Source organism: Chroicocephalus ridibundus, chromosome 20, assembly GCF_963924245.1.
Source record: "Chroicocephalus ridibundus chromosome 20, bChrRid1.1, whole genome shotgun sequence".
NCBI classification, from domain to species: domain Eukaryota; kingdom Metazoa; phylum Chordata; class Aves; order Charadriiformes; family Laridae; genus Chroicocephalus; species Chroicocephalus ridibundus.
The window spans coordinates 5,622,723-5,649,784 of NC_086303.1; the positions used below are offsets into that span (position 1 = coordinate 5,622,723).

At 54.6% G+C, this 27,062-nt stretch overlaps 1 protein-coding gene and 1 long non-coding RNA gene across 2 annotated transcripts; one reads left to right on the forward strand and one right to left on the reverse strand.

Annotated features, from left to right (window-relative positions):
• Window positions 1-17,256: 17,256 nt before the first annotated feature.
• Window positions 17,257-20,261, reverse strand: IL10 (interleukin 10). Its single transcript, XM_063356546.1, has 4 exons — window positions 19,912-20,261; window positions 18,494-18,556; window positions 18,033-18,185; window positions 17,257-17,363 (listed from the first exon to the last, which is right to left on the reverse strand). Exons 1-4 carry the CDS (start codon window positions 20,074-20,076, stop codon window positions 17,268-17,270), a joined length of 477 nt encoding a protein of 158 aa, XP_063212616.1. The 5' UTR covers window positions 20,077-20,261; the 3' UTR covers window positions 17,257-17,267.
• Window positions 20,262-23,208: 2,947 nt separating this feature from the next.
• LOC134525669 (uncharacterized) lies at window positions 23,209-26,562 on the forward strand. The gene is made up of 3 exons (XR_010073828.1): window positions 23,209-24,229; window positions 24,842-24,957; window positions 26,214-26,562. It is a non-coding gene; the product is annotated as an uncharacterized LOC134525669 (long non-coding RNA).
• The last annotated feature ends 500 nt before the right edge of the window (window positions 26,563-27,062 follow it).

Consider the following 27,062-nt stretch of genomic DNA (forward strand, 5'->3'; position numbering starts at 1 on the left):
GAGAGGAGGAAATGGTGAGATCCCCAGATGCCTTCCTCCTCCTCCTCCTCCTCCTCCTCCTCCTCCTCCCGGGGGTGAGGAAGCCGTGGAGGCGCTGCCGGGGTGGGCAGTGTGGGGATGTGCAGGTCCAGCAGCAGGAACTTGGATGAGTCCAGTTGAGTCGCTTGACTCCAAACCATCACTTTTCTGCTTCCCGCACGTGGGGCTGGGCTCTGACCCCCGGCTGGGGACCCCCGAGCATCCTCCGGGGGAGACTGCAGCCCCCGAGCTGAGCCGGGTGGGGGGGGTACGGGCGCGCTGCCCACGAGCTGTGCCAAACCACAGAGCAGGAAGGCTCCGAGCGCATGATACGAAGGGCTTTATCTGATTATTTGTTTCATTATTTCGCATTTGGAGCCGGGTTACTTTTCCTTTCGCTCCGACCGATGGAGTGGTGTTTTCTGGCGGCGCCGGCTGAAGGAGCCGCGCGCTGCTGCTGCTGCCACCGCCGAGGCTCTGCGCTGAGCCCGCGGTGGGGACGCGGGGCTGCAGGAGATCCCAGGGGACAAGCCGCTGGTGGTCCTGCCCCAGCATGTCCTGGGATGGGGCAGTAAGTGCTGGGCATGGGGATGGTAGCCGGGGGCGGGATGTCCCAGCCTTTCTTCCTCTGAGAACGGCTCCCGGTGCCCCAGGTACCTGTGGGCCTTTTGGGGCTCTTGAGAAGTGGGGTGGGATGTGCACCCCGTAACGCACGTGGCCTGTGGCTGGAATGCGGTGCAGGCGACGGAGGTTTTGGTTTTGAGCTGGAGGGGGTGCCTGATGCTCCCCCCAGTTACCGGGGGCTCCTGTGCTCAGACCACACCTTCGGCCCCGGCTCACTCCCTGCCTCTTGCTGGGTTTAACGGGATGGATGGGACGCAGGAGGCTTTCCTCTCCTCGCCTGCAGGAGCACCCAGGGGTATTTTCAATCTACATTTGGGTGAAATTCAGGCTGAATCTGCTCCAAAGCTCACACTCCCGTGCCATCAGGTTTGGAATGTGCGCCAGACCCCAGGGCTGTGTCGTGTGGGACCCCCGATGCGAACAGCAGAGCGGGGCCGGTCCCGGGGGCTTCCCCAGCATCTCCCCAGTTCTGAGCAGCTCATCAAAGCCGTCGCTTCAAGTGTTTCTTGGCCCGGGAGGACCCTGCGTTGGCCCAGGTAAGACCTGCTTGCCCTTGCCAGGCTGCCCGGGACCCCCAGGTCTGCACGGCCCAGCCTGCGATACCCACTTCGGACGGACAGACCTTTTCTGTAGGTCCTATTACACTTTCCTTCATGCCTTTGCTAAAGCAGTGTCTCTCCCCTGAAGTCGGCTGTGTGACCTCTCGCTGCTGCTGTTAAAACGTGTCCCTGCAGCGGGGCAGATCTGGGGCACGGGGACAGGAACCAGAGGGTGGGGGGTGATGGGGAGGGGATAGCATCAGCCCCCAAAGGACCTGGAGCTTCGGCCCATCCGGCAGCAGCACATCCTGGGGTGGTACATGTCTCCCTTCCTTTCTTCCAAGTCCTCTGGCTCTGGGACCTCCGAGTTTCTCCACGTCCCTCAACTCCTGGTGACCTGGAAATGCTAGATTTGCCAGGGGCTTGCTGTTTCTTGCTAAACGGGTTTGTTTTTTCTACTTTTTTTTTTTTTTTTACTTCCCTTCCCCCCCCAAGTTGTATGCAGGTCTGGCTGAGCCCAGGCAGGGCGGCTGCGGGGCGGGATGCAGGCAGGAGCAGCAGTCTGGAGGGAGAGGGTCCCCATGACGGCTCTGTGGGTCCCCCGTGTCAGCTCCCAGCCCCAGCCGTGGGCCGGCAGCGAGCTAAGACTGCCGGCACACGCGTTGTGGTTTGGAGATGCACTGACTTGAAAAGCTTTTGTCATTTCACAAAGTTAGCAAAACGCTCCCCCCTACCCCGTGCAGCGGCGTTTGCACAAAGTGTACCGTGAGAGGTTGAAAGTGGAACTCGGAGCTGCCGGGGTCCCGGGCTGAGCTGCCGCCGCCTGACGTGAGCGCGCTCCTCTGCGTGTAGAAGTGCTTAAACAGGCGTTTTTACACGCCGGTCTCCGGCAAACGGCTCGATGGTCTGTCTGTCGGGAGGAAACACTCGAGCTGTCTCAGAAAAGCCTCATAGGCTGCATCTCTTGGTGTTGCATTTGCAAATTCTGAGGTTGGGAGGTCCCTGCGCAGGTTTAGGTGATTCCCCTCGTGAAGAGCTGGGGGCAGTGCAAGCTTGCCCTGGGTAATCGGTGGGGACCCGGGGTGCACCCGTGGCCCCAGCCCTGTGGGACCCCTCACCCTGAGCATCCCATATTGCCTCTGTCCCTCGAGGTTTTCATGCTGTGTCCTCTGTGGTGGCCCCCAGTCGTCTGCAGGCAGGACAGGGCAGGACAAGCCCCACGGTGGGTTTTCTGGCCGAGCAGCCGGGTTCCATTCAGGCAGTGCCAGGTCCCTGGCTGCGGCTGATGGGCCCCAGACCTGTGCCCTCTGGATGCTCCCGCGTCCTCGCCATCCAAAGGGTGGGGGAAGAAATCAGGCTGGAGTTGTGTGTCGTGTTTTTCTACACGTAAACGATGCTGAGCTGCAGCTAAATGGGGCTGGGCTGTCGAGGTGTCACCTCCCACCACCCCTGGGGGGGTGACGGAGGCAGGAGAGGCTGGAGCTGGGGGGTCTGTGCGCTGCGCTGACGCTGCAACCCAAGACCAAAGTCCCATCTTTGCCTTAACAGTGAGGATGTGCCCCTTGGAGGGAGGGTGCAGGGTGGCATGTTGCTGTTTCTGCTTAAGAAGGTGTTTTAACGCCGGGGGGTGAGCAGTGCCGGCACCGACCGTGGGGCAGTCGAGCAGGGAAGGCTCAGGAACGTTCATCCTATTCCTGGCAGGTACGTGAGCCGCCCCAAGAAGTGCCGCTGCGGGATGCTGCTGAGCCATCGGGCGGGAAGGAATGACCGCAAATCCCACAGAGGTGCAGCGGGACGGGAGCTGGAGATGGACGAGGAGCTTCGGTGACCGCCTCCGATCCCACTTACACCAGCCGAGCAGGGAGGAGTCGTTTCTTTTAGCTGCCAAGTTCCAAAACAGTGAGTTAATACCTAGAGCCCTGACAGTAAATCATATCCGCTTGCATGATGCTGTTCACTCGAGCGAAGCGGAAACGTGGACTGTACAAACGCGCGCGGCGCTGGGAGGTGTGAAGCACGGGCAGATTTTTCCAGGGGCTCAGCCCGCAGCCGCCGTTAGCTCTGACAGGCTTGCGCAGGTTCAACGTTTTGGAAAAAAAAGAAAAAAAGATTTTTATAAACAAACGTAATCCTAATAATAAAACCCCAACCTTGTCTCGGGGTGGGGGGGCTGAGGTTTGGGTTTCCTTTATTACCGAGAGCCTGTTCTGGAAATCACGGTGCTTACTGACACAAATCTCAACTCCGGTGGGGAAGATTTGCGGCTTGAAATGTTTTCTGTCTGGGTTTGGGGAGGGAAGAGCAGAGCGGAGGGGGCACCGACAGCCCCCCTGGCTCCCCATGCCGCCCGCCTGGCGTGGGGGATTGCTCCCAGGGCTGCACGAACCCCCCCCAGTTTGGCGTTGAAGCCGGTAGCGGAGAGAAGGTCTCCGGGGGTCGCAGCATCCCGGGTTTTCCCGCGTGTCCCTGCTCCCGGTGCTGGGGTGGGCACGGTGTCACCCCCCTCCTCCGCCCCCCCAGCAGAAACCTCTCTGCGGAGGGGCCCTGCGCTCGCCGCAGCACGCCAGACTCCTCCTTTCTGTCACCGCTTTCAGAGCGTCTGTCTAGGTGGATAGAAACAGAGGTCTGTTTTCTGTGAAGCTGCTGATACTAAAAGGAATCGCTGGGTCAGTGTGGGCGTCGGGTGAGAACAGAGACTTACTCATGCAGGGCGGTGTTTTGTTGCTTCAGGTTTGAAAGCAACATTTTTAGGCAGGTTTGTTTGCTGAGCGCTGTAAATAAATCGGCTGCAGAAGAGAGGAGAGGGCAAGCGCGAGCCGGGGGATGCTCGGTGCCGTTTGCTCAGTGGTGCCAGGCGAGGGTGAAAAAAGCAGCGTGGAGGAATCCGGCTTTGTTTGAGGGAGACGAGACCGATGCTACGCATCGTGCTTGGGAAGAACACTCCAAGGGGAGCCAGGGTATAAAATTCTCGAATGAGGCACTGATGGGGGAGACGGTGGCCACGTCTCTTTGCAAGCCCTGCCAGCTGCGGTGGAGCGGAGTACGGAAACATGGGGACGTGGGGCAGGGGCAGCACAGGGATGCTCTGGGCAGGGCTGGGACCAGTGTAGCGGCTTTGGGTTTATGAGCACCCAATGCACCCCCACACAGGGGAATGTGCCCCCCCCCAGCTCCCCACACCCATGATACAGGTACCCCACAGCTCCCCATAGCCACGATATGGGTATCCCAGGCTCTCCAGCGCTTTGCTGCACGGTTAGGTCCTCACATGGGATATATCTGCGCCTCCTGATCTGGGTGGATCTCGTGTTGCCTTGTGAGCCAGCTAAGTACTGCCACTGCTGTTGTTTCACAGCGGTATTTCCAGTTCCCTCGGCCCCATTTGGCAGATGGGGTTTCGCAGCCCCATCTCCGAGGCTCCAGCGCTGGAGCAGCCGTCGCTGCCGGGCGGGCAGAGAGGGTGCATCACACGGGGGAAATGCAGGTGAGGGGCTCTGCCTCCCCTGGGATCTGTCACATCCGGGCTTTCTCCCCCTGGGACTCTGCGGTTTGTCTCTGCGGCCGCAGGAGCTCCCTGGGGAGGGAGGATGCTGTGACCCATCTCCCCACGCTTGGGGCAGCGGCTGCTGTGAATCCGAGCAGCTCTGCCAGCCTGTGTGCCGGGGGGAGACCGGCGCCTTGAATAAAGCTTTCTTCTTTCCCCATGTTTCACAGTGGAGATGCTTTGAAACTACAAGTTATTTGGAAAGAGGATGAAGTTGTCTGGACCTGAATTTGTGAAGGTCTTCGTTCCCTCCTCGGTAGCTCTAGCTGGTAAATAACAACACTGCAGTCTCTGTGCACCTGTACTGAAGTCAAACGGTTCATCCTGACCTTTGCTTGACTTAAAAGAAGGCGTAGATGGCTGATTTCAACTGGGAGCCGGAGATGGGCCACCAAGATAAAGGGCGATGAGATAAGCATGCGAGAGTCTCTCTTGCTAAGTCTCTTTCCAGCCTAACTGGAAGCCAGGAGCGGTGGGGCGGGCAGCGAAATCCCGCACCTGGAGCCTGGTGCCGACTGTCAGTGCTTTTGGGTGACGATGACGAACGGAGGCTGCTCTGGCGGGCCAGGGCTGTGGCAGCGCAGGCACGCGTGCTTCCCCCAGCGCCGCACGAGGGACCAGCCGGCTCAGCTTCCACCAAAGTGTGCCTCAGTGTCCCTTCTTTCAGCAGCAGCCGGCTCCTTGGCCATCGCTCCTACTCCCTCCCAGAACCAGGATCCACAGCTGGACACCCTCCCCAGTGTCTGCTCGTACAGCCCTCCTCCAAAGACTGCTCTGCCATCACCCTGCGCTTGTCTACAGCTTGGAGAAATGTCACAGAGAGACTGCAAAGGGCGTCCCTGGGCTTTGAAGGCTGTATTTTGTAGCTCTAGACAGAGAAGATGCCTGGGCCTGACCAAAATGACAAAAGCAGCATGCAGCTTCTTTTCTTGAGGGTTCCCACCGTCCAGGACTTGCCTCTGAACTTCATTTAAGATCTTCTGGGAGCGTTCAGGACCATTGTCCTCCTACGCATTTGGGCAATGACTGAACTCCTTGATGCCTCTTTCCTTGCTAAGCCCCGTGCTGCTGCGGGACCTGTGACTTTGCCCTCACTCCTGTGGTGCTGGCACTGGGCTGCCTTCGTTTCAGCCACGTCCTAGGAAGCCTCCTGCCATGTCTGGACCCAGGCCTGGAGAGCCTTTGGGCAGGTTCCTCTCCACACCTCGTGTCCAGAGCACTCCGAGACAGAGCTGGTCGGGAGGGCTGACCTTCGCCTCCGGGGCGCCCCGGCTGAGCTGATGCTCCCCCTTCCCCCTGTGCCACGAGGCTGGGTGCCCTGAACGAGCCGCAGCCCTCCCGTCCGACCACTTCACACTGCAAATGGAAGCTCTCGGGTATCCAACTGCATCCTGTGCTGCGGAAAGGATGTGGTTTGTGCCAATGGTTGTGTCTTGTTTTGGAGCTGAAGCTGCAGAATTCAACTTGAATTTAGATTTAGCGTAACCTTTTAGCATCCTTGTCCACTACGTAATCGGTGTACGTATGTGCTATGGTGTTGGCATCCGACACGTCACACAAAATCAAGGGACTCTACGTGCGACCTGCTGACTCTGAAGGAATATGTGAAAGATTCACCGCAACACTTTTAAATTTTTAGTAGTTGGCAGGAAAATAAACCCTCTCTCCTCACCCCACCTTCTTATTTTTAGTAGCAAACTTCCTGCTAAGGAAAAAAATATAATATTTTTCACTATCGAGGGGATTGGTTTTGATCAAAAGTCTGGCTCTGCTCCAGGTAGATCATCGGTGTTTGCTGCTGCTGGGGAGATGAATCACGAAGATCTCTGTTTCCTCGTCTGTCGATGCGAGAAGTAGCTGCTGCTCTTGCGAGGGCGGAGGCGAGGCCGGCAGAGCAAGTGGCCCTGCGGCTCCCCCTCCTCCAGACGTGGCCGCCGCGGCCGTTTGCCACTCTCCCACAGCGTTGGTCAACCCCGGGCAGCCCCAGGAGGACAAATTGTCCTCGGGGCCCGGGGGGCGTGCGGGACAGGAAGGCACGTTGTGCAATTGAGGCTAGAGGAGCGCTGAGCGGTTGTGCATCGTTGCTGGTTTGCTGGTGCCCTTAGTTCTCTACTGACAAGGATTATCATAGCATTGTCTAGGTTGGAAGGAGAGGGACATGGACCTGTTGGAGTGGGCCCAGCGGAGAGCCACGAAGATGATCAGAGGCCTGGAGCCCCTCTGCTGTGGGGACAGGCTGAGAGAGCTGGGGGGGTTCAGCCTGGAGAAGAGAAGGCTCCGGGGAGACCTTCCAGCCCCTTCCAGTCCCTAAAGGGGGCCTACAGGAAGCGTGGGGAGGGACTCGAGCAGGGATTGTTATGATAGGACACGGGGCAACGGCCTCAAGTTGAGAGAGGGTAGATTTAGATTGGATATCAGGAAAAATTCTTTACTTCAAGGGTAGCGAGGCACTGGAACAGGTTGCCCCGGGAAGTTGTCAATGCCCCATCCCTGGAGGGGTTCAAGGCCAGGCTGGATGAGGCTTTGAGCAGCCTGGGCTGGTGGGAGGTGTCCCTGCCCGGGGCGGGGGGGTGGAACTAGATGATCTTTAAGGTCCTTTCCAACACGAACCATTCTGTGATTCTGTGTGGCAGTAGACTTGTTTCCATGGACCACACTTGCAAGCCTTCTCTAAATCTAACGGAAGCTAGCTGCAATCTTCTGTTGGCCAAGTAGGCGTTGACTTCGGTTGTGTTCCTGTCCTGGGTTGGGTTGTACCCCGGGTACAGCTGATGGTAAGCTGTACAGTTTAGAAAAGCAAAACTCTCTGCGAAAAATCAGATGGTGGTCGTATTTTTCTAAGAATTGGGATCAGGCGTATCGGAGGGTTGTCAGGACTCCCTGCTGCGGAGTTGGGATGAAGCGAGTTGACACAGCTAAGCTGCTTAATGCTCTAAAATGCCAGGTTAGTAAAGGACCTGTTAGCATCAGGCTCGCTTGAACCCGGGGTTAGAGCAATTCTGCTGCGTGCTTGCTGGAGCCTGTGAAATGGCAGGCAGGGGTGGCTGGGAACTTAAACCCAGCTGTAACAGTAAGGTGCCAAGGAAAACAAACGTGCTTTTCACTAATAGTAAGGTGTTCTCCAGAAATTGTCCCAAAGGAATAGAGCGCTAGACTCTTGCAGCACCTTTTCCATCCAGGAAAGGCAAAGCCGTTCCTCTGGCTGACCCTGCGGTGGGAAGCCATGAGCAGGTTATGGAGAGGGTGTGCAAGATGTGCCCGTGGCAGCAGCTGGGGTCAGCATTGCGACAGAGTCAGGAAACAAAGTTTCAGCTCAGGAAAAATGAAATTTGGCATTACTACCAGAAAAGGAACCTCGCAGTCCAGCTCCATTGTCTGGAGCAAAGACGACTATTTTGTTGCTTCAGGGTGTGATGAAATGGTGGAGAGACCCTGCCAAGAGGCAAAAGGCGGCAGAGCCGAGACGGCGGAGGTGGAAAATGAGAACTGGCTGGGTTAAACCGCTGAATTGCCATCCCTGTCCAACTGAGGATTTCTACCTATATTGTGGGCTGGAATCTCCAGCTCCTCTTCCATCAGAAAGCCCGGGGAAGCCCTCTGATTTAAGCATCTGAAGAGCTGGCATGGATGGGAACTAGTTCAACAAATTCCCTTCCTTCCTCTGCGTCATCATCTCATAGCCCCAAGAGTGAGTCAGTGCATCTGTACCGGGCTCTTTCACAAATTAATAGATGGCCAGTTGGGCTAGGACCCAGAAATGTCACGGTGCATCTCTGTGGCATCGCATTCTCAGTCTGCTGCTGCTTGTGAACCACCCTGGGGCTGAGTTTCAGTATCAGGAGCCGAATCCTTCCCAAAGCCTCAGGAGGTGTCAGGATAAGGCGATTCAGCGCAAAGGGGAGAGCGAGCGGCCGCTGTTCCTGTTAGGCGGCCGCTCCTCCAGCCAGCCGTGGGGCTCTGCACTGCTGAGGGTAACCAGTCCTTACTCATTGCGAAACCGCTCGCACGCGGAGGAGCCGGAGGCAGGAGGCGCTGGGCTCCTGGGCGGGCAGTGGGGCGCTCCGAGGGCTCGGCTGGCGGCAGAGCCCAGCACACACGGCATGGGAACGCAGCTTCGCCGAAACCCAGGCACCTTTCTGAGAACCACATGGCTCCCAAGTGTCTCCGCAGCCCCACGCAACCCCCGTTCACCAGCCGCAGGTGCACCCGAGGGAATTGCTTGGCTTTGCTTATCCCATAGCCCCTCTTGTCACTTAGTTTTGTTTGCTTTCCGCTCTTAACCGTGTCTGCGGCAGCAGCGGATGTGGTGCAATGCTTCCTCCAGGTTTGCGCGCCGGGGCTGAATCCCTTCGTCCCGCCGGGATGCCCACGCGCGTTGCCCGGGGGAGTCTGCGATGGAGCGCGTGGGGTGCAGCCGTGGGGCTGCTGGGCTCTGCGTTCCCACCGCTGCCCTGGTGCTGCACCTGGAGAGGGAGACGGGTGGCTCCTGAAGCTCTGCTCTGGAATGCTGGACCCTTCCCGGTAAACCGCAAGGCTGGCGAAGCAGGCTGGGAACGGCCAGGTACAGGGCCTTACTGCCTGTCAGTTTGTTGTGTCGTTTTTTGTGTTAACCTACAAAGCTGCACTTCTTTTTTTTTTCTATTTGCCTTGCGTCTTCCCACGCTGTTGGAACATAGACGAGTTTATGACAGGAACCCACAGAGCTCAGAAAAGGGCTAGGACCAACTCTGCTGCACGGCGTTAGCGGGGAGAAACGTGGATATGGGGGTAGCTGCTGAAACCCTTCCTCCGGAATCATCTGCCCTCAAACTTTGTAGCCTGCAGAAAACCAATGGTTGAGCTTTTGCAGGGGACAAAGTGACAGCTGGGCGGTGGTTTGACTTCCCAGAGAAGCGGGGCCTGCTGCCGTATAACCCGTGGCGGTGTGGGGCTCCCACCCTGCAGTACCTGGGGTCTGTCCCCTGCAAGGGGCGCAGGTGGCACCACGCTGCCCGCACCCACTGACCCACTGTCCCTGCTCCTTGCGAGCACCCGCTGGGCAGCCGCACGCGCGGTCCCTGGGGGAGCCCCACTTGCCACCCCCGCCATGCTGAGACCAAAGAGGGGCTCCTGCCGCTGCCGAGAGCAGGGCAGCCCCTGTGCCAGGCCCCACGCCGTGGGGTGAAACGCACGTGCCGCTGCACGCCTCTCACTATGAGACAGCCGGAGCTGCCGGGAAAGCCAGGACACAGATGAATAGGCGTCAGGCTTAGATTTCACTTGCTAAAATACTGAAAGTGGAGCCCCACGGGGAGGGGGGGGATGGGCTGGGTCCCCGGGCTTGAAGGGATGCTCAGGGCTGGTGGCTCCTTGGGATGCTGGCCCTGGGAGATGGAGACGAGCCCTTCCCAGAATTGGGCCCCCCAGCACCGAAAGCGTGGCTGCAGCGAGCGGGGAGTCGGTGGGCATCACCCTCCCGGCTTTAGTAATCCCGTGCCCTCCCGCAGCCGGTATTAGTCAGGCTCTCGCCACCCAGGTGCAGTCGAGATAAGAAAGTGGCAGCCTGTGGAGCCGGGGCCGCTTCCCCCCACTCCCCTCGGGTGACGCCTGCGCCCGGCCGGGGCACGCTGCCCCGCTTTCGCTGCTCCTCCTGACCTCTTTCATAACAAAAGCCCCAATTTCAGTCACGTGCTGCTCAAATCTAGGGCACGGAGAGGTACGAGCCGCGTGGTGCAGCAAGTTAAAATTAAATAACAAGCATTAACTTATAACCACAACCGAAATCAGGAAAGTTCTGAAAGCTGTTGCAATTTAAAAATAGTTAAAACAGAGTTTACTTGTTTTGATTTTGCCCCTTTAGTGCTTAAGGTCTCTCGTACCACTAAAAGCTGGGTCCCTGGTCCTCGTGGCACCCTGGGAGGCTGAAGGGTCCCAGAGAAGGTGCTCGTCTTCCTCCTGTCGAGAGAGATGTTTTTTTCCTGTTACAAGAAAGAGGCCAGTGGGGTTTTGCTCCCCACATCCAGCCCCCGAGAGGAGACGCCTGTGTCTGCCCTGCTGCGCTCAGAGACGCTTCCAGCAGCTCAGCTGGGACCGGCTCCTCTGCCCTCCGCGTGTTGGCCGACGGGAGGTGACTGTGAAGTTTAATTGCTTTCTGGACAGCAAGTACACACCGTGCAGCCCAAGGGTGCTTATGGCTTTCAGGAAAGGTTCTAAAGAGAAAAAAGAAAAAGCAGAAGAAACTGCTCCTTCAGGCAGCAGATGCTCTCATGTGTTGCTGCTTTTGGCGTGTTCCTTATTTGAAGTGAGACTTGGTTATGTACCGGGGAGCGGCTGATGCTCTGCTGGAGTCCTCAGGCGTTTTGTCCATGTGCGTGTGAGCTTGGGCGCGAGTTGCCACAATTAAACTGAAGCACTTGTGAAACCACTAACCTTTTCCCTGTGCAAACCCTGGGCACAGTCTCTTCTCTCTGGCTGGGTCTTGCATCTTCCTGTGAGCCGGGATTCTCTCCGATGGGGGGGGGAAGTGGAAGCACCTTGCAAAAGCCATGCCGCTGGCAGTGGGGACGATCACCAACGCGCCTGCTCCAGCGCTCGCTGGCAGTGATTCATCCGCTGCGGCTCAGCCGGTTTCACCATGAAACCCCCTCCTGCCTGGCGGCGCGGTTAGGCAAGCCCGGACTTCGCCGGCCGCAGTGGGTTGTCCCCATCCACCGGTCCTGTGCCACAGGGACCACTCGGGGCTTGCTGCCCCGCACCGGGCAGTCAGGACTATGTGACTTCAACCACAAATGGAGCTTCTGTTGAGTGAGCACCGAGTGGACTTTCTAAAGGGGAAAATGAAAACCAGGCGGTGGTTCTTGGCGTCGCTGTCTGAAGGCAGCGGCACCGGCGGCACTGACCTGTGGGGCGTGCTGGGAGCCAGAAATGGGATTTTTATGTAACGTGGGCTGCATTATGTTGGGCTGGATTGGCCACGCCATTCCCGGCGGGTTTGTTTCAGGCCTGATGGTGATGCTCTGCTCCCAAGAGCGGTGCAGCCACTCCTCGGGAACTTGAAGCTCTGATAATCTTCCTTCTCTGTATTTAGACCAAATCTCTAATTCTAGGGTTGAACACTTTTTTTTCTTTTTTTAAGCCAAAGAGTGGCTTAACCCCATGCAGCCTGCACCAGAGGGAAACCTTTGCGGCACTAGCAGCGCCCGGTGAGGAGCAGGAGCGGCCGGGGCCGGGTGAGTGTCTCAGGCTCCCGGTACCGGGGCTGTGGATCAGGCAGTGGGCTGAGCCCTCAGGAAGGAGATAGCTGGCAAGGAAACCTTTGGTTCTGTGGGATGAAAAAAAAAAAAGAAACAGAAAACCACCATCCCTTATCTATGTGACAGCCGTCTGCTGTTACTGTAACACTGAGACTTACACTGAGATTGGCAGGAACTTCATCAGCATTAAGTGATGGGGGATAACGCACGTAGCTTCCCACTGCAGCAGCTTTCGGGGTTGCAGGAGAAGCAGAAGGCTGCACACAGAAGACGTGCAGGGGAGCAGTGTCCCATTTGGCGGAGGGGATGCTGTCCCTGGGGTCTCATCCTGCAGCTCGCCGAGCCCCGGTGGGATCTGGCACGGCAAAGGCAGGGTTGAGCCCCAGCCCAACGCTCCGGCCCTTGGTTCAGCTCATCTCGCCCACCGCTGTGTCAGTCAGTTTGATGGCACACACAGAGCTCACTGCCACGGCATCACGCTGCTGTAGTAAAAGGTAGAGCCATAAAATGGTTAGAGTTGGAAAGGACCTTAAAGCCCACCCAGTGCTACCCCCTGCTCTGGGCAGGGACACCTCCCACCAGCCCAGGTTGCTCCAAGCCCCGTCCAACCTGGCCTTGAACCCCTCCAGGGATGGGGCAGCCACAGCTTCTCTGGGCAACCTGGGCCAGGGGCTCACCGCCCTCACAGCAAACAATTTCTTCCCCAGATCTCATCTAAATCCCCCCTCTTTCAGTGTAAAACCCTTCCCCCTCGTCCCATGGCTCCCCTCCCTGCTCCAGAGTCCCTCCCCAGCTTTCCTGGAGCCCCTTTAGGGACTGGAAGGGGCTGGAAGGTCTCCCCGGAGCCTTCTCTTCTCCAGGCTGAACCCCCCCAGCTCTCTCAGCCTGTCCTCACAGCAGGTTTTTTTTTCCCACATGCTGATGTTTTTGGCACATGTTACTTGACATGGGGACCCAAGGGGGGTCTGCAGAGCTGCTGCCTGCACCCCACACGTGCAGCGGGCATCAGGTCAGGGCACAGCCTGGTGCGATGCCACGAGCAGGAGCTGGGTGATGCTGGTGCTGTGATTTGGGTTTGAGGTAGGTGTCGTGAGTCACTTGGATGACTTGTAACGGTGCCTTGGGTCTCTCAGCTCTGCAGGCTGCCCTTTGCGGTTTTTTTCCCTTCTTTTTTTTACCTTTTTTTAGGCAGTACGTCCTGGCAGGAAGGGACTGTTGTGGAGGGGGCTGACCTGGCAATGGGAAAAAGATTACTTGAGGACATGGCCAGAAATGAGTCATGGTGGTTGCTCCTCCACTGGAAATGTCATTTCTCCATGGTAGTTGCTGCCTTTGGTTGTCCGCATGGCTTGTGCTGGGACTTCCCTTCCTATAACTTCTTGGAGATGATACATGTGTTTAGTCAGAGGTATGTTTGTGTGCATTTGCCCACCAGAACTGTGTCATGATGCAAACGTCCCCGTGTTTTGGTGACAAATGGCACAGACTTCTTTGCATGTAGCTTGCGTGGTGATCCAGCACTTAATGCCCCCTGATTCTTGTTTCTCTCTCCCTGAAGTCAACCCGTGCCCCTGCCAGGGAGTCCTCCAGCACTTTTCCCCAGTCCTTCCAGCATCTTTTCCCAGTCCCTCCAGTTTCCCAACCCAGTTTGGGAGGAGCGGACCTGCATCTCCCGCCTGTGCCAGCTCCTCCCACACTGATGAGCCGGCAGCCGTCCCATCCAGATCGCTGACTTGCTCTGCCTATATTTTCTTCGGAATCAGACCACTCCTGTAGCATCAGGTAACTGGAAACCTTCATTCTCCGTACAGCAAGAGGCATCCCATCTGCTTCCTTCCTGTGGTTACTTTAACCAGAGTGACTGAGCTTTACTGAAAAACTCACCACAGCTGAGCTGACGCTGCCCTTTTCTCCATGCAGGGCAGAGCCCAGGCACCGGTTTTGCTCATGGGGGTCCTCGGGCTCCTGCCCCGAGCTGTTTCCTACCTCCCCACAGGAGAAAAGTTATATAAAAGGGCTGAAAATACATGCCGAGGGGTTGGGGAGCACGCAGATCTGCCTGGGGTGAAGCTTCACGCAGTGCTTAGTGCAGGTTTAACTGAGAATAATCTCATGGGCTAATTCATCAATTCCACCGACCAACATCAGGCTGAAGCCTAGGCAGAAACAGAAATTGTTGCGTTAACTGAAAATGTTTTTGTTTCTAATGCAGTGAGGAAAGAAACCCCAGGTGCCAACAAACACCTGGAGTCTGCTGGACTTGCAGGTACGGGGCTCAGAGCGGTGAAAATGAAAGAGGCTCGAAAGCGAAAGAGAAAGGTGGCCAGGCGAGTACCTGCCGGTGGCCGCCCCGGGCGGGCGGCGTGAGCTGGAGTTTGGAAATGGTTATACTGGTGGAATTCTGGGTTTATTGGTAACAGAGCCGTAAATTCCCGCGTGCATCCCCGCTCAGTTTTGTGCAGGATCCAGCTGCCGTGCGTATGGATCCATGTGCATAGATGCATAATTCACAGCCTGAGAAAAAGCGAGCGGTTCTGCTGTTAATTCGTATTAGTCTAGTTTTTAACTAGTATCTGCTATCTGATCTAGGATCAAGGGCTCATCCTGGCTGAGAGCAAGTGTGAAGTTAAAAACATCTCGGTAGATGGAGGCAGCAGTGCTGTCTCCTGTGAATCAGGGGAGGGCGGGGATGCTAAACCCCGGCTGATTGTCAATGCCATTTGGGCACGTAACCAGTTATTTAACTGTAAATCTTGCTCTGAAAAGGGCAATGGCTGAAACACTTGCTGGAGTTAGAGGCTGGAGTTGACCCATGGAGCACGTCGGGGCCAGTAAGAAATCACTGGCAGGTATTTTGTTCCAGCCAATTTTGTCAGAAATTTGCATCTAAATGTGAGGGCCTCGGGTCTTCTCCCTTCCCTGGTCATTAATGCACGCAGGGCGTCCTCGGCGCATCCTCGCCTGGCTCCCTGCCCGCTGGGCTCTTCCCCAGCAGGGTGACGCTGGGCACAGCGTCTGTGTGCTGCTGATTTACGGTCCCGTTAACAGCTTGCAAGAACAGAACAGAGGCTTTACTCAGTAAGAGGTCTTTATTAGCAAAAATAAAGGATTTCTTTTCATACAGACAAACATGCCAAAGTTCACACGGTGCCAGAAGCCGTGGCCAAGGTGCCCCCCGCCAAAGCGAACCACCCCGGAATGGAGCTGCGGATGCTCTTGGCTCTTGCCCGAAGGTCTGGGGCCGTCCTTGTTTCTCCTACAGTGCCGAAGTCAAGGCATTTGGTGGAAAAACAAGTACAGAGTTGTCTCAACGGGAGCTTAATGTGTCCTGGTAAGAAGCTTAAATTAAGTTTTACGGCTTTTGGCTCCCACGCTGCCCTTGAGCCGATGCCACCCGCTTGCTTCCCGCAGAAGGAGCGACCCACGGCGCGGCGTTCCTGCTCGGGGCGGCCCATGCTCTGGGATAACCCCTTCCCGTGCGGGCAGGCCGCCAGCAGGAATGCCCTTCCGTCACCGTAAATGTCCAAATAGAATTAATCAAGTATAAATAGCCTCTCTTCAATGGTAACTTAGAAAGCAAACAACAGACTGACAGTGTTTCGTCATGTCGGTGCCCTGGTACTTCTAAATATTAGAAGTAAATGCCTGTGGGTCATGGTGTTTTTCTCTGGCTCAGCGTCCCGTGGTGCTCATGGGGGCACGGAGGAGGCCGGGCAGGGAGAAGGGGAGCCCGAAAATCAGCCGCTCTCGGTGGCACCGACGCCACTCTCGGGACAGCCCCCGCCTCGTGCGCAGGATTAGAAATGACACAAACCCGAATATTGTCAGTGTTGCGTGCAGCTTTATGAATTTGAATGCAAATTACCCAAGCCACCCTAAAATGGTGGTTAATTAAATATCCTCTAACTTCTAAAAGAAAAAAAAAAAACCAACACGGCAAAACAGCGAGTAAAACCCAATCAAAGACTGGAAAATATTAAGATTAACTTTTGAAAGTGCAGAGTGACCGACCCAGCAGCTCTGGAAGTCAGCCGTTAGCAACATTTAAGTCAAGTTCTATTAGAACCAAAAATTTCATTCCTACCTACTACTATTTTTTTTGTCTTTCATCTGGACTAATATAAAGGCTGAAGTCTAGAGGTATCTGGGGTTAACTGATCTACTGCTGTGGCATGGTCGCGTGTTCACCGGAGTGCAGCGCCTCCTCCTCCACGTTGCTGTCCATGCACAGGACAGAAAATTGCCCTTGGTTATGTTTATGGTTATTTTGCTCAGTGAGAGGCCATGGAATAATTTTGAATATTTCGGTGCCTAATTCCAGCGGCAGAATCAGAGAGAGTGACACGGTTATGCATAAAAAACATTGGATGGCGTAAATAGATAGAGGGACAGAACAGGAGGAGAGTGCTCATTTGCTTAAAATTAAACTTTCCTGAACTGGAGCAATCTGATCTAGTTGAAGATGTCCCCGCTCCCTGCATGGGGGGGTTGGACTAGGTGACCTTTAAAGGTGCCTTCCACCCCAACACGTTCTGTGATTCTAATTGCTCCTGATCAGGCGCCCGTGCTCAGTGAACTTGCTCTCGGGATCAGCCCTGCGCCTCGTCTGCTCCCCAGAAGAACGCTGTGTTTTGAAGCTATGAATAAAATAGCACTATCATAAACAGTATTAAAATATCAAACAATAAATAGTATTTTACGAGCTCCTCACCATTTCCTTTGAAACGTACTGTAAACATAAACACTGAGGTATTAAAAGTAATAAATATTAAATTCAGTTGTTAAAAAAATAACTTCTAAATACAATACTAAACTCAGAGTTATTGACTTGTAATTCTTGACTTGAACCCTGAGATAACTTAATCTCTCCTGTGCTCTTGCAGCCTAAAGTGATTTCTGAAAAAAATAGCAGGATTTTGTGTGAAAGGTGTTGCCCGGGGGGCGTCTTCACTTCTGTCTCTTCATCATCAAGTACTCTTCAATGTAGTTGATGAAAATGTCAAACTCTCCCATGGCCTTGTAGATTCCATTCTCGTCCATCTGCAGGTGAAAGCCAAGTCCGTTTAAGCCCGAATGTGGCGATTTTAGGCGATGTACAATCCCTACGCACATCCTCCTTCCACCGACATCTCCAGCTTCTCTGCCCGACCCCTCCGGAGCACCCACCGGCTGCTCCTCTGAGCATCGCCCTCTGGATTTCTCTGCTTTAGGCATTTATATAATTAAAGACTCTTTTTGGATTCTGTTCCCTGTCCTAAGTTGAAGCCAGCAGTAAAATCCACTGCCCGGGACGGCAGCTTCCTCCCAACCTCAGCGCAGCCGCGCCGGCGGGGACCTTACCTTATCGAACATCTCCTTGATGTGCTTTATGGCTTTGCTCCTCTTCTCGCACGTGAAGAATCGGTGCTGCAAGGGGACAAGAGCAACGGCTTCAACCACACGGGTTTCCTTCCCCGGGCTGCGCCGCAGTGGCTCCCCCCTCCTCGCCGCCGCGCTCCACCTTCCCCTCCCCGCTGCGACTGTGGCTGCTTTGCACCCTACGCCCGTGAAAGGAGCACGGCAGGACCCGGGCATGGTCCCCGAGCCCTTTCCCAGTCCAGTGCCCCTCGCTGCCGGCCCCGGCTGGGTGATGGCAGCCCCGCGGTGCCGGGCTGCTCCCGGCTGACTCAGCCTGCGGCAGGCGATGGGGTCACGGCTGCACCAGGCGCCGTTTCGGGAGGTGTCGTCGCAGAGCCACGCTGCTCCCGCACCCAGGTAAGGGACAGACACCCCCCGCCCTCCCTCCCCTTATCTCTTCAGCCAGACCCTGCTGGGAGGGGCTGGCTGTAAATAAGCAGAACAGGGTCTCCGGATCGTTGGTTTGCAGCTGCTGAAAGCCTGGAGAATCAGGGGTAGGAGAAACCCCATCCTTACGAGGGTCTGCCTGCCCAGAGCCCTGCTCCTCCGCACCATCCCGACACCCATCCTGCTCCTGGGGAGACCCAGCGCCCGCTCCCCACCTTGCTGCTGCCCTGCGACTGGCTCTGCCTCCCCGCAGCATCCCCCTACCCCCCCGTGATGCTGAGCCCCACTCACACAGCGCCTCATCGTTGCCTTCAGGCTCAGCAGCAGGTTGCCCAGGTCGTCCATGCTCTGCTGGTGGTGCGCGCTCGTCCTCCTGGCGCTGGGCAGCACCTCCTCCGTGTAGAACCGCATCATCTCCGACACCGACTGGCAGCCGAAGCTCCCCTGGGGCGAGAGGAGGTAACCGCGTTGGGGCCGGCCACCGGCACCGCGTGCGTGGGTGGTTTTAGAAATCAAAATCGCGGCGGTGGTCAGAGCGCCCACAGCACGTTAGCACCGCTCGCTGCGGCTGCGAGGGAGGGGACCAGGTGTCAGCCCTGCCGCAGACACGCGTGCTGCTGCTCGGCTGGAGAACCGTCCTTGGGTGACGTGAGGAAATGCCCCGATTTACAAACTGCTTCCTCTCTTATAAAATGCTGACCAAAGGACAAAGAAGGATAAGGGACTTCTTAGATAAAAATTGTAATTCTTACCTTGAATTCATCCAGCAGTTCGGAGCTGAGCAACTGGATGCTAAGTTCATCGTCTTTGGATTGCTGTAGAAGGGTACAAGGGAAACGTGAGCTTTACTTAGGCAGGCAGTCAACGCTTTTTTCCCCTTTGCCCCACCAAAGGATCATTTTCATTCTTTGCATTTATGGTCCCTCCGGAGCAAAGGCAAAGAGCACCCGGCACCCCTGTGTGCGTAGCACAGTAACGCCGGAGGCAGGCGGCACCCAGCCTTTGCAGCGCAGGTGAGGACAGGAAGATAAAGAAATCACAAACTTCAGTACCATCGACGTCCCTAATGTGAAACTCCTCCCGCCGGCGCGGCACGCTCGCTGGGGCTGCGGCTGCTGCCAACCGCTCTGCTCCCCAAAGAGGTGTCGAAGCCACTGCAGCCCCAGGGAGCGCGGTGCCCCCCGGCCGGGCTGCCCAGGAGGGGCTAATCCCCTCGGGTTTGTTATCTCTGTAAGTCTCCCATCTGCAGAGGGTGTTTGTTCTTGTGGTGCCCCAGTTGCGCCGTCAGCTCTGGAAGACCCCGGAGCTGCTGCGGTGGGCGTCTGGCACCACCCAAAGCATCACCCCGTGGCACCAAGGTGCTGCAGAGCTTTCCCAAGAGGTTAAAAATATTCCTTCCCAACATTAACTGGGAGATGTACAGCAAGCTTTAAATCTAAAGTCTTGGCTGTGTTCATTTGATAACAAATGCAAACCATGACATTAGCTTGAGATTTGATCTGGGGAACTATCTTGTCTTATTGCTAGAACATAGTGAGATTAATTAAAATAATAACGCAGATGCGATCAGCCATCTCTATCGGTTCTGATGCAATGACAAGTGCTCTGAGTGTATCTCGCGCTGCTCCCTCAGCAGCCCCGATGCTCCCCTTCGCCGCGATGCAGAGCAGTGACCTCTAACAGGCACCGCAGCGAGCGCTGGTGATTGTAGCATTTCTCCAGTCATAAAATACCCTGTTCAGGCTTTTGTGGTTCTTTCAAAGAAAAAGTCTGTAGCAAAAGATTTCCCTTTCCATCTAGTGTCGACTTCAGCGAGGCTGGACCTCCTTGCCCTGAAGAAGGGACTATTTCTTTGCTGTTAATTCAGCGCAGAATTCGCCCCGCAGCACTGAGGGGGAGGTCTGTCTGGGAAGGTTCACGGAGATTCATTATGAAATCTCTTGGGCTCGTTGTAACTAAAACTAGGAAGAACCCCCTCGCGTGTTGGCTCTCTGCAAGCAGTGAAACTGAACTTCTCTTGCTCACCCCCGTCAGCCCATAGCGCAACAGGCGGCCAAATCATTTCTGCCGGGAGGAAGCTGTTTTCTCCCTCATCCAAATCACCGAACTTTGCAAAGGCAGCGAAAGGAGAAGGAGGAGAGGCTATAGCGGCGGGGGGGGTTATACTTACAAAATAATCCTTGATTTCCTCAAACTTGCTCCTCAGCTCCCTGAGCTTGGCGGGCAGGAGCTGGGGGAAGTGGAGGCAGGAGGGCTGAGCAGCGGAGGGCGAGCAGCGGGCGGGCAGGGTGCCGGCGGCCAGCAGCAGGAGCAGCAGAGCTGGGCAGGTTTGCATGCTGCGGGCAAGGAGACGCTCTGCCCTCGGTCCAGGCTCAATTATCACAGGAGGGTAAAAAAAGCCAATCTGCAGCCTTCACCTTGATGGAGCCCCTAATTTATACTCTCAAAACATCGCTCAATTTCCTCTCCCCATTTCCTGGCGAGCAATATTGGGGTTTTAAGTCATTCATTAAAACCAAATGTCACTTGGGTTTCCCGTCAACTTGGGTTTCCTGTTCTCTTGACCCCCCTCCTCTCCTCACACCCCATCAAATCTTTTGTGCTTAGACTCTGCAATTTTTTTTTTCGTTGCTTGCTTCTTGTAAATTTAAATGTGGCTGAGGAGGAAAGCTTCAGATATAATGCGAAGAAGAAAAGGTGCTGTGTTAGGTTACTTCTGCATTCTCACAGTTACTTTTTATTTTTAGCTGAATGCCCTATTGTTGGGGGGGGGAAAAGTGTTTCTATTTTTAAGTCTCCATATCAAACCTGCTCTTAGGAGCCCCAGCACCATGCGCAACTCAGCAGCATTGCTTTTAATGAACCTGCACAAATACACTGTCACCTCCTTTGGCGTTCTAATGCTATACTGCAAATACACAGAAAAATCTTAATTTTTAATTTTTAAATATATTTTTTTTTCCAGTTAATGCATATGTCTGCCAAAATCGATGTCAGTTTTACCTGCCTTCAGCAAGCTTAAAGGCTGTGATCCCAAATCTTTGCTGGTGTTGCGCCGGGCTGGAAACAGGCCATGCTGGGATGTGGTGGAGGAGCTCATCCCGGCCGGGATGCGGTGGAGGAGCCCGGGCTATGCTGGGATGCAGTGGAGGAGCTCATCCCGGCTGGGATGTGGTGGAGGAGCTCATCCCGGCTGGGATGCGGTGGAGGAGCTCATCCTGGCTGGGATGCGGTGGAGGAGCTCATCCTGGCTGGGATGTGGTGGAGGAGCCCGGGCTATGCTGGGATGCAGTGGAGGAGCTCATCCCGGCTGGGATGCAGTGGAGGAGCTCATCCCGGCTGGGATGCAGTGGAGGAGCTCATCCTGGCTGGGATGCAGTGGAGGAGCTCATCCTGGCTGGGATGTGGTGGAGGAGCTCATCCTGGCTGGGATGCGGTGGAGGAGCCCGGGCTATGCTGGGATGCGGTGGAGGAGCTCATCCCGGCTGGGATGTGGCGGAGGAGCCCGGGCTATGCTGGGATGCGGTGAAGGAGCTCATCCTGGCTGGGATGCAGTGGAGGAGCCCGGGCTATGCTGGGATGCAGTGGAGGAGCTCATCCCGGCTGGGATGCGGTGAAGGAGCTCATCCTGGCTGGGATGCGGTGGAGGAGCCCAGGCTATGCTGGGATGCGGTGGAGGAGCCCTGCCCGGCCGGGATGCAGCGATGCTCTGGTCCCCGTGGGCAGCGGCACGGCTGCCCAGCTGCTCGCCCACCACAGAGGGGTTGTGCCACGGGAGCCGCTGTTCTAACATGGGTGTGTGGTGTCAAAGTGCATAAGCAGGTCATGACTATTTGTGTTCTGGCTCTTTAATCCAGTTTCTTTTCCTAGAAATGAACACGAGCCTCATCCGAGCAACCCAGTGCTGTCTCTATGAACGGGGTGTACTGTGTTCACTGAGACTTAATGTCCCAGCTCTGATAAAATTATCGTTTCAGAGCTGAAGATAATTCCTCTGACGTCTCTCCTGTTTTCCGCTTTCCTCTCTTTCATTTTCTCATTCTATATATATTAGCACACACCCCCCTGCTTCCTTGTGATAAAGATTTCACTGGCAAATTTGGAATCTGTTGTCCAAGAAAGAGAAAGTGGAGGTGAATTTGGCTTTCCTAAAGTCACAGGGTTTTCTTTGAAAGCTCCCATTTTATATTTAAATAGTCCTTTCTTCCCAGCCTGCCTCCAACACATTGCTTTGGACAAATCACTTCCATTCTTATTTCCTTCACTGCACTGAACTCCTTTTAAGTTGGATTTGCAAACCTCTGTGAAGGAACTTGATGCAAAAAAACCAAAAAAAAATGCTGGAAGAATGCGAAGTATCGCTTGATACCGAATGTTTAGATTTATTTTTTTTTTTTAATTTTAGGAGCCAAAGAGCGGAATGTTTGGTGTACGTATGTATGAGTAAGAGTAAAGGGGATGAAACGTTAGTGGCTGAAGAGTGTGAGATGGAGACAATGTGGGATTTTGTGTTCCGATTTGTTTTCCTTTTGCTGTTGACGTTGCCTCTTCCAGCGGAGCTGAGGAAGCCCGCTCCCGGTGAATCACCGCAGGCACGCTACTTCAGCTGCATCAGAGCAAGTGTCACGTATTTGGTGGCCCATTTGTCTTCCCCTGCTCGAACGCAGCCGTGCGGTTTCTCCCCTTGGCTGCCGGCAGAAGCTACGAGAAAGGAGACGAGCGAGCAGCAGCCGATGGCTCGGACCAAATTGAGTAGTTTTAAACTCGACCTTTTTCCACCTTTCTCCGCTTTCCCCCTTAGGTGCCCGCCCTGGGAGATTTCGGTGCTTATTTTGGATTAACTTGAATCTGCCATGATAAAGCTTTGGTGGCAAGACCTGGGCGGCTGCTTGAGTTACATCAGGGCATCGAAATCGAAATCCATCGAAATCGAAGCCATCGAAATCGACGTGGTAAGGCCAGTGGGTGCGATGCTGGGCCCCGGAGCGGGTCCATGGGCAGCCTGACCCTGGAGCGAAGCCCGGAGCACATCCCGCTCCCTCGGGTGAAGGATGCAGCCCCAGGCGGTTCCCTGCAGCCGGGGGGCCCTCTCAGCCTCGGCTGGTATTTTTGTGGGATGCAAAGCAAAAAAGGGGCTCTGGGAATTTCCCCCGCCATTGGCGGGACCAGCGCAGCAGCAGCACAGCGCCGGGAGCCCTCCCTCCTCCCCGCCGCGGAGCTGAGCCTTCCTTTCCAAACTTCTCTTATTTTGAGCAATCTGCGGGTCTCCATGAAGTCATCGCCGTTTGACACCCGGCGCGTGCTCTTGTGCAATTCCCTCCTCCCTGTTTTGGAACCCGGTTTGTATTTTTATTTGGTATGAGCGTAAGCCAGATGCGTCCATTCCACAAAGGAAACTGTGGCCTGCGCACGGATGCTACTCGGCTGTGTTTACCTGTATTTCCTTTGCCGTGTCAGAGATCTTGACGGTGCAGTTTCGCTCTGACTCACTCTTGCTTACTGCCGTGGAAACGCATTGACTCTGCAGTACTACGGGGCGGTTGCATGAATGAATAAAGCACCTTTTCCTAAAGAGTGTCCGGGGGATGTGGGTGTATTTCTAAACCTTTAGGAAACAGCTTTCATGTTTGCCAAGAAGATCATTTCAGGAAGGGAAGTGTGTTACTCAAAAGCCATCCGTGCACTTTTACCCCACCTCCCACAAACTTCTAAGATCTGCACGTTCGCAAGAAATACTCAGCAGGACAGCAGAATTGCGTTTCTGCAGTAAAACAGAGGCATTTAGGCAAACGCTGTTCCCCCGCAGCGTGGGGTGCGGGAAAGTCTGTCCTGGCCTTGGACCTGGGCCGCCTGCGCTGGGTGACCCTGCAGAGGCTGGGCTTGGGCTCGGTGCTCTCCAGAGGTCCCGTCCTCCGCAGCAGGGTGGCATTCACGCTTGCTAAAGGGGCCACCTGTGTGCAAGGCTTTTCTCATGTTAGCACGCTTTTCTGTGGGCAAATTTTTACATTTGTTTTGCGTTCTTTGTCTCTGTCATTACTTTCGGACAAAGGAACATTGTGGATTTTATGCACTATCTATTCTAGATATAGCTTGGAGGATCCCCTAGATTTCCAGGCTACCATAAGGGTGTGTTTCTTTCTTTCCTTTTCAAAAATCCCCCATTTCTCATCCCTTCAGGTTCGGGAGATCTGCTGTCAGTGACGCTCGGGGGGAAGCGGACACTTGGTGGCCTTTTGTTCACCTTGTGTGAAGAGCAGTTTGAGGCAATGGCGTTTGCCCTCTCAGCAGCCCCATCGCCGATGACTAACAGTTCCTGATGGGTGAAGCACAAAGTGGACTGCTTTTTTTTTTTTTTTTTTGCTTTTTTTTTCAAGACTTTTTTTTTTTTTTTTGCTGGCAAGGCATGACGTCTGATTTTTCACTTCTGGAAACCTGCTTTCTAGCACCCTTGTCGGACTTCGCAATGTGACTCATGTCAATCTCAACAGGTGAATCCCAAATGACTCTTTGGAAATTTAACCAATGTCATTGTTTTGTCTTGTAACGTCTAAGTGTCCAGAAATAGGTTACTAATGATGAATGGACGACGTTATTGTGACCTCTACTGTGATTTCTAATATGACATAGAGAGCGCCTTACATAAGAAGTTCTTAGCAGGGCCAGAACTTCCATTTGATCTAAATCAAGCTGGCATCATCACCTAAAGGCATCAAGTAACGGGCACTTCCTCACATTTGTAAATTCCCTGTTTTGGTGATTAACTTAACTGAGAAATACTTGCACTTTTTTAATTGCATACATAAAACTCCCGCTATTTGGAAGCCTGCTGTGGCCTGTAAGGTGGATAGAGAATAACATCCCTATTTAATACTCTGCCCTGGGTATTACTCTGGGTAATACTCTGCTGGGTCCTCCATGGAGCCGGCTGGCGCAGCGTCAGGCCGTCTGCCAGGTGGGCGATGCTGCCCTCCTCCCTGCGAGGCTGTTTCCCGCTGCACACAGAGCTGTCGTTACCTTCCTCCTTTCTCTTTTCTTCTGAAATAAGCTGTTGGCAGGGATTTTCCGATGCTCACAGGGATGTCTCGTTTCTCTCCTTATAGAAACCGGTGAGATCTCGGCCCTGGCGTTCCAGGGAGTGGGGAGCGTGTGCTCGGAGCGAGCAGGGAGGATGCACGAGGCTTCCTCAGATGAGTGAGTTCGCAGGAAAGTTAAGGAGGTAAAAGAATGCAAAAACCCCTGAATATATGGTCCGTTTTGACTTACCCAAATATCTCTTATATCTCTTGCACTGCCTTTTTTTTTTTTTTTTTTTTTTGAGCATCCTACAAAGGCAATTTTGAGCAACTTCTATCTTGAACAGGTCATTTCACAAGTGCTGTTCTGATGAGTTTCTTTTTTCTAGTTTTGGTATTACTGGGGTACATGGATCTTCTGGAGAATATTGTCTGTGTCGCGATTTAGCATCAACCCTCTGACCAATAATACAAATACAAACTATTTATAGTTATGAATGGTCATAAGACAGAAACCTAGTTATCATGGTTTGAGAAATCAGCGCAAACCAGCTGCTCGGAAGCGTAACGTGACTCTCAGGGTGAATGATGGAGGCAGCTTCACTCCCTTTCCACAGCAGCGCCAGGCCCTCGGCCTGAAGCCAAACATCGCTCACGCTGTGGAGTTTTGGGGTGTTTTTTCTGCCCGGCGCAGAGCCGGGGGTTGAGAAATCCCGGGTTTTTCTTTTCCACCCCCCTGTGACACGCAGACGAGCACGTGCTGTGGCCGGCGGTGCCGCGTGTGACGGCGGGTTGTCCCCGGTGCCGCCAGGGATGCTGCAGCGTCCCCCGTGCTGCCGGGGAATTTCCCACGTGCCCCCGCCACGGCTTTGGGCTCTGAAATCCTCGGTGTGATAACGCCCGGCCCCGGGCTCCCCTGCCAGCCCCTCTGTGCAGGGTGAAGCCCCGGTGCCGTTACTCAACCAGAAAAGGCCCGGTGCTGGCCGCGCGCGGCTCTGCTCAAACCTGCCGTTCCTGAGGCCCCTCTGAGAAGCCCAGGGCAAAGGGAACAAGTTTCACGCTGCGGATTCCCAGAATAATCAGCCCGGGGGCTGCTGCTGACGCTGCTGCCCTTTCAGAGAAAAATGCAGTAAAGTAGAATTGCTAGAAGTTTAGTTAGGGTTTTGGGTTTTTTTTCCTATTGAATTTGTTTATTTTAAGGTGAGGGATTTCTAATTAACAGCCTCAGCACAGAGTGTGCCTCCAGCTGTGCCGCGGGTAGGGGGAGGAAGAACAGCCTTAGCTTCACCTCACCCATGTGAGCAGAGGTTTTTTGATTAAAAAATGATCCGCCAGATGTGCTTTTCGGAGGTTTCAGAGGGTTTTAAATACTTTGTTTATAACTTTTTACATCTGTGTGTTCTGATCCCCTTCTCTTTTTTGTTTCTTTTTCTTTTTTTTTTTTTTTCTTTTTTTGCAGAGAGAGCAGGTGATCCAACCTGGGCGTTTCTCCTGCGAGGCATCTTCATGACAGAGACCCAAGGCAAAATGTGAACTTGAGTTATGAAAGCGGCAGAGTTCGGCAATTGAAAAGGCGTTGCTGAAATCGCATTGCTCCCAGGGGTACGACCTGCTTCCCCGGGGGACCCGGGGTGTCTGCTCCGCTCAGCATTGCTCTCGCCTGTGCTTCTTCAGCAATTTCCCTGGGATTTACCTTTTCATGGAAGGCCGAGGAAGGTTTACTTCAGTAACGGGAACGGGCACCGAAGTCCCTTTGTGGTTATTGCTTTCCATGTAGATTTTGAAGGCTGTAACTAGGAAGTGGAAGATGAATCTGAATGCTGGAAAACCCCTCTCACTGAAAATGGTATTTTTAAAAAAAAGAAGAAAAAAAGAAAAAAAAAAAAAAGAAGAAAAAGAGATCTGGAGCGAACTTCCTCTGCCAGCTGCCTCCTGCCTGTCAGGAAAGGAGAGATGGGCAGTTCATCGCTGTTCCTCAGAAGAGCCTGGCAGCCAGTTTGCTGAAAATATAAAGCCATATATATATAAGTCAGAAAATATAAAGTCAGAACCGCAATCCTTGAAATGCTCCTGGTTTATATTTATGGCTAAAAGGGGTTTTGCCGGTCGCGTTGTGCAGCGGGGAGATGTGCTAAACGCGATTGAGTCTTCAGGTTTCCGCTGAGCCGAGAGGATGCTTTGGGTGGCAGAGGGCTGGCTCTGCCTGGGATGGATGACGTCCCGCGGCCAAGCCGGGGCTCCCCGTGTGTTCTGGGGTCGGGCAGAGCCCTACGGGGGGGTGATAACAGGATAAACCTCTGGAAAAATG

What these genes read in the sequence shown, in the direction of transcription:
- IL10 (XM_063356546.1), bottom strand. Translation starts at nt 20,076, where the DNA reads ATGCAAACCTGCCCAGCTCTGCTGCTCCTGCTGCTGGCCGCCGGCACC. An exon ending in AACTGCTGGATGAATTCAAG is followed by an intron (nt 18,186 to 18,493) that starts GTAAGAATTACA and finishes CTCTCGCCCCAG; the next exon opens with GGGAGCTTCGGCTGCCAGTC. An exon ending in AGGCAACGATGAGGCGCTGT is followed by an intron (nt 17,364 to 18,032) that starts GTGAGTGGGGCT and finishes GTCCCCTTGCAG; the next exon opens with CACCGATTCTTCACGTGCGA.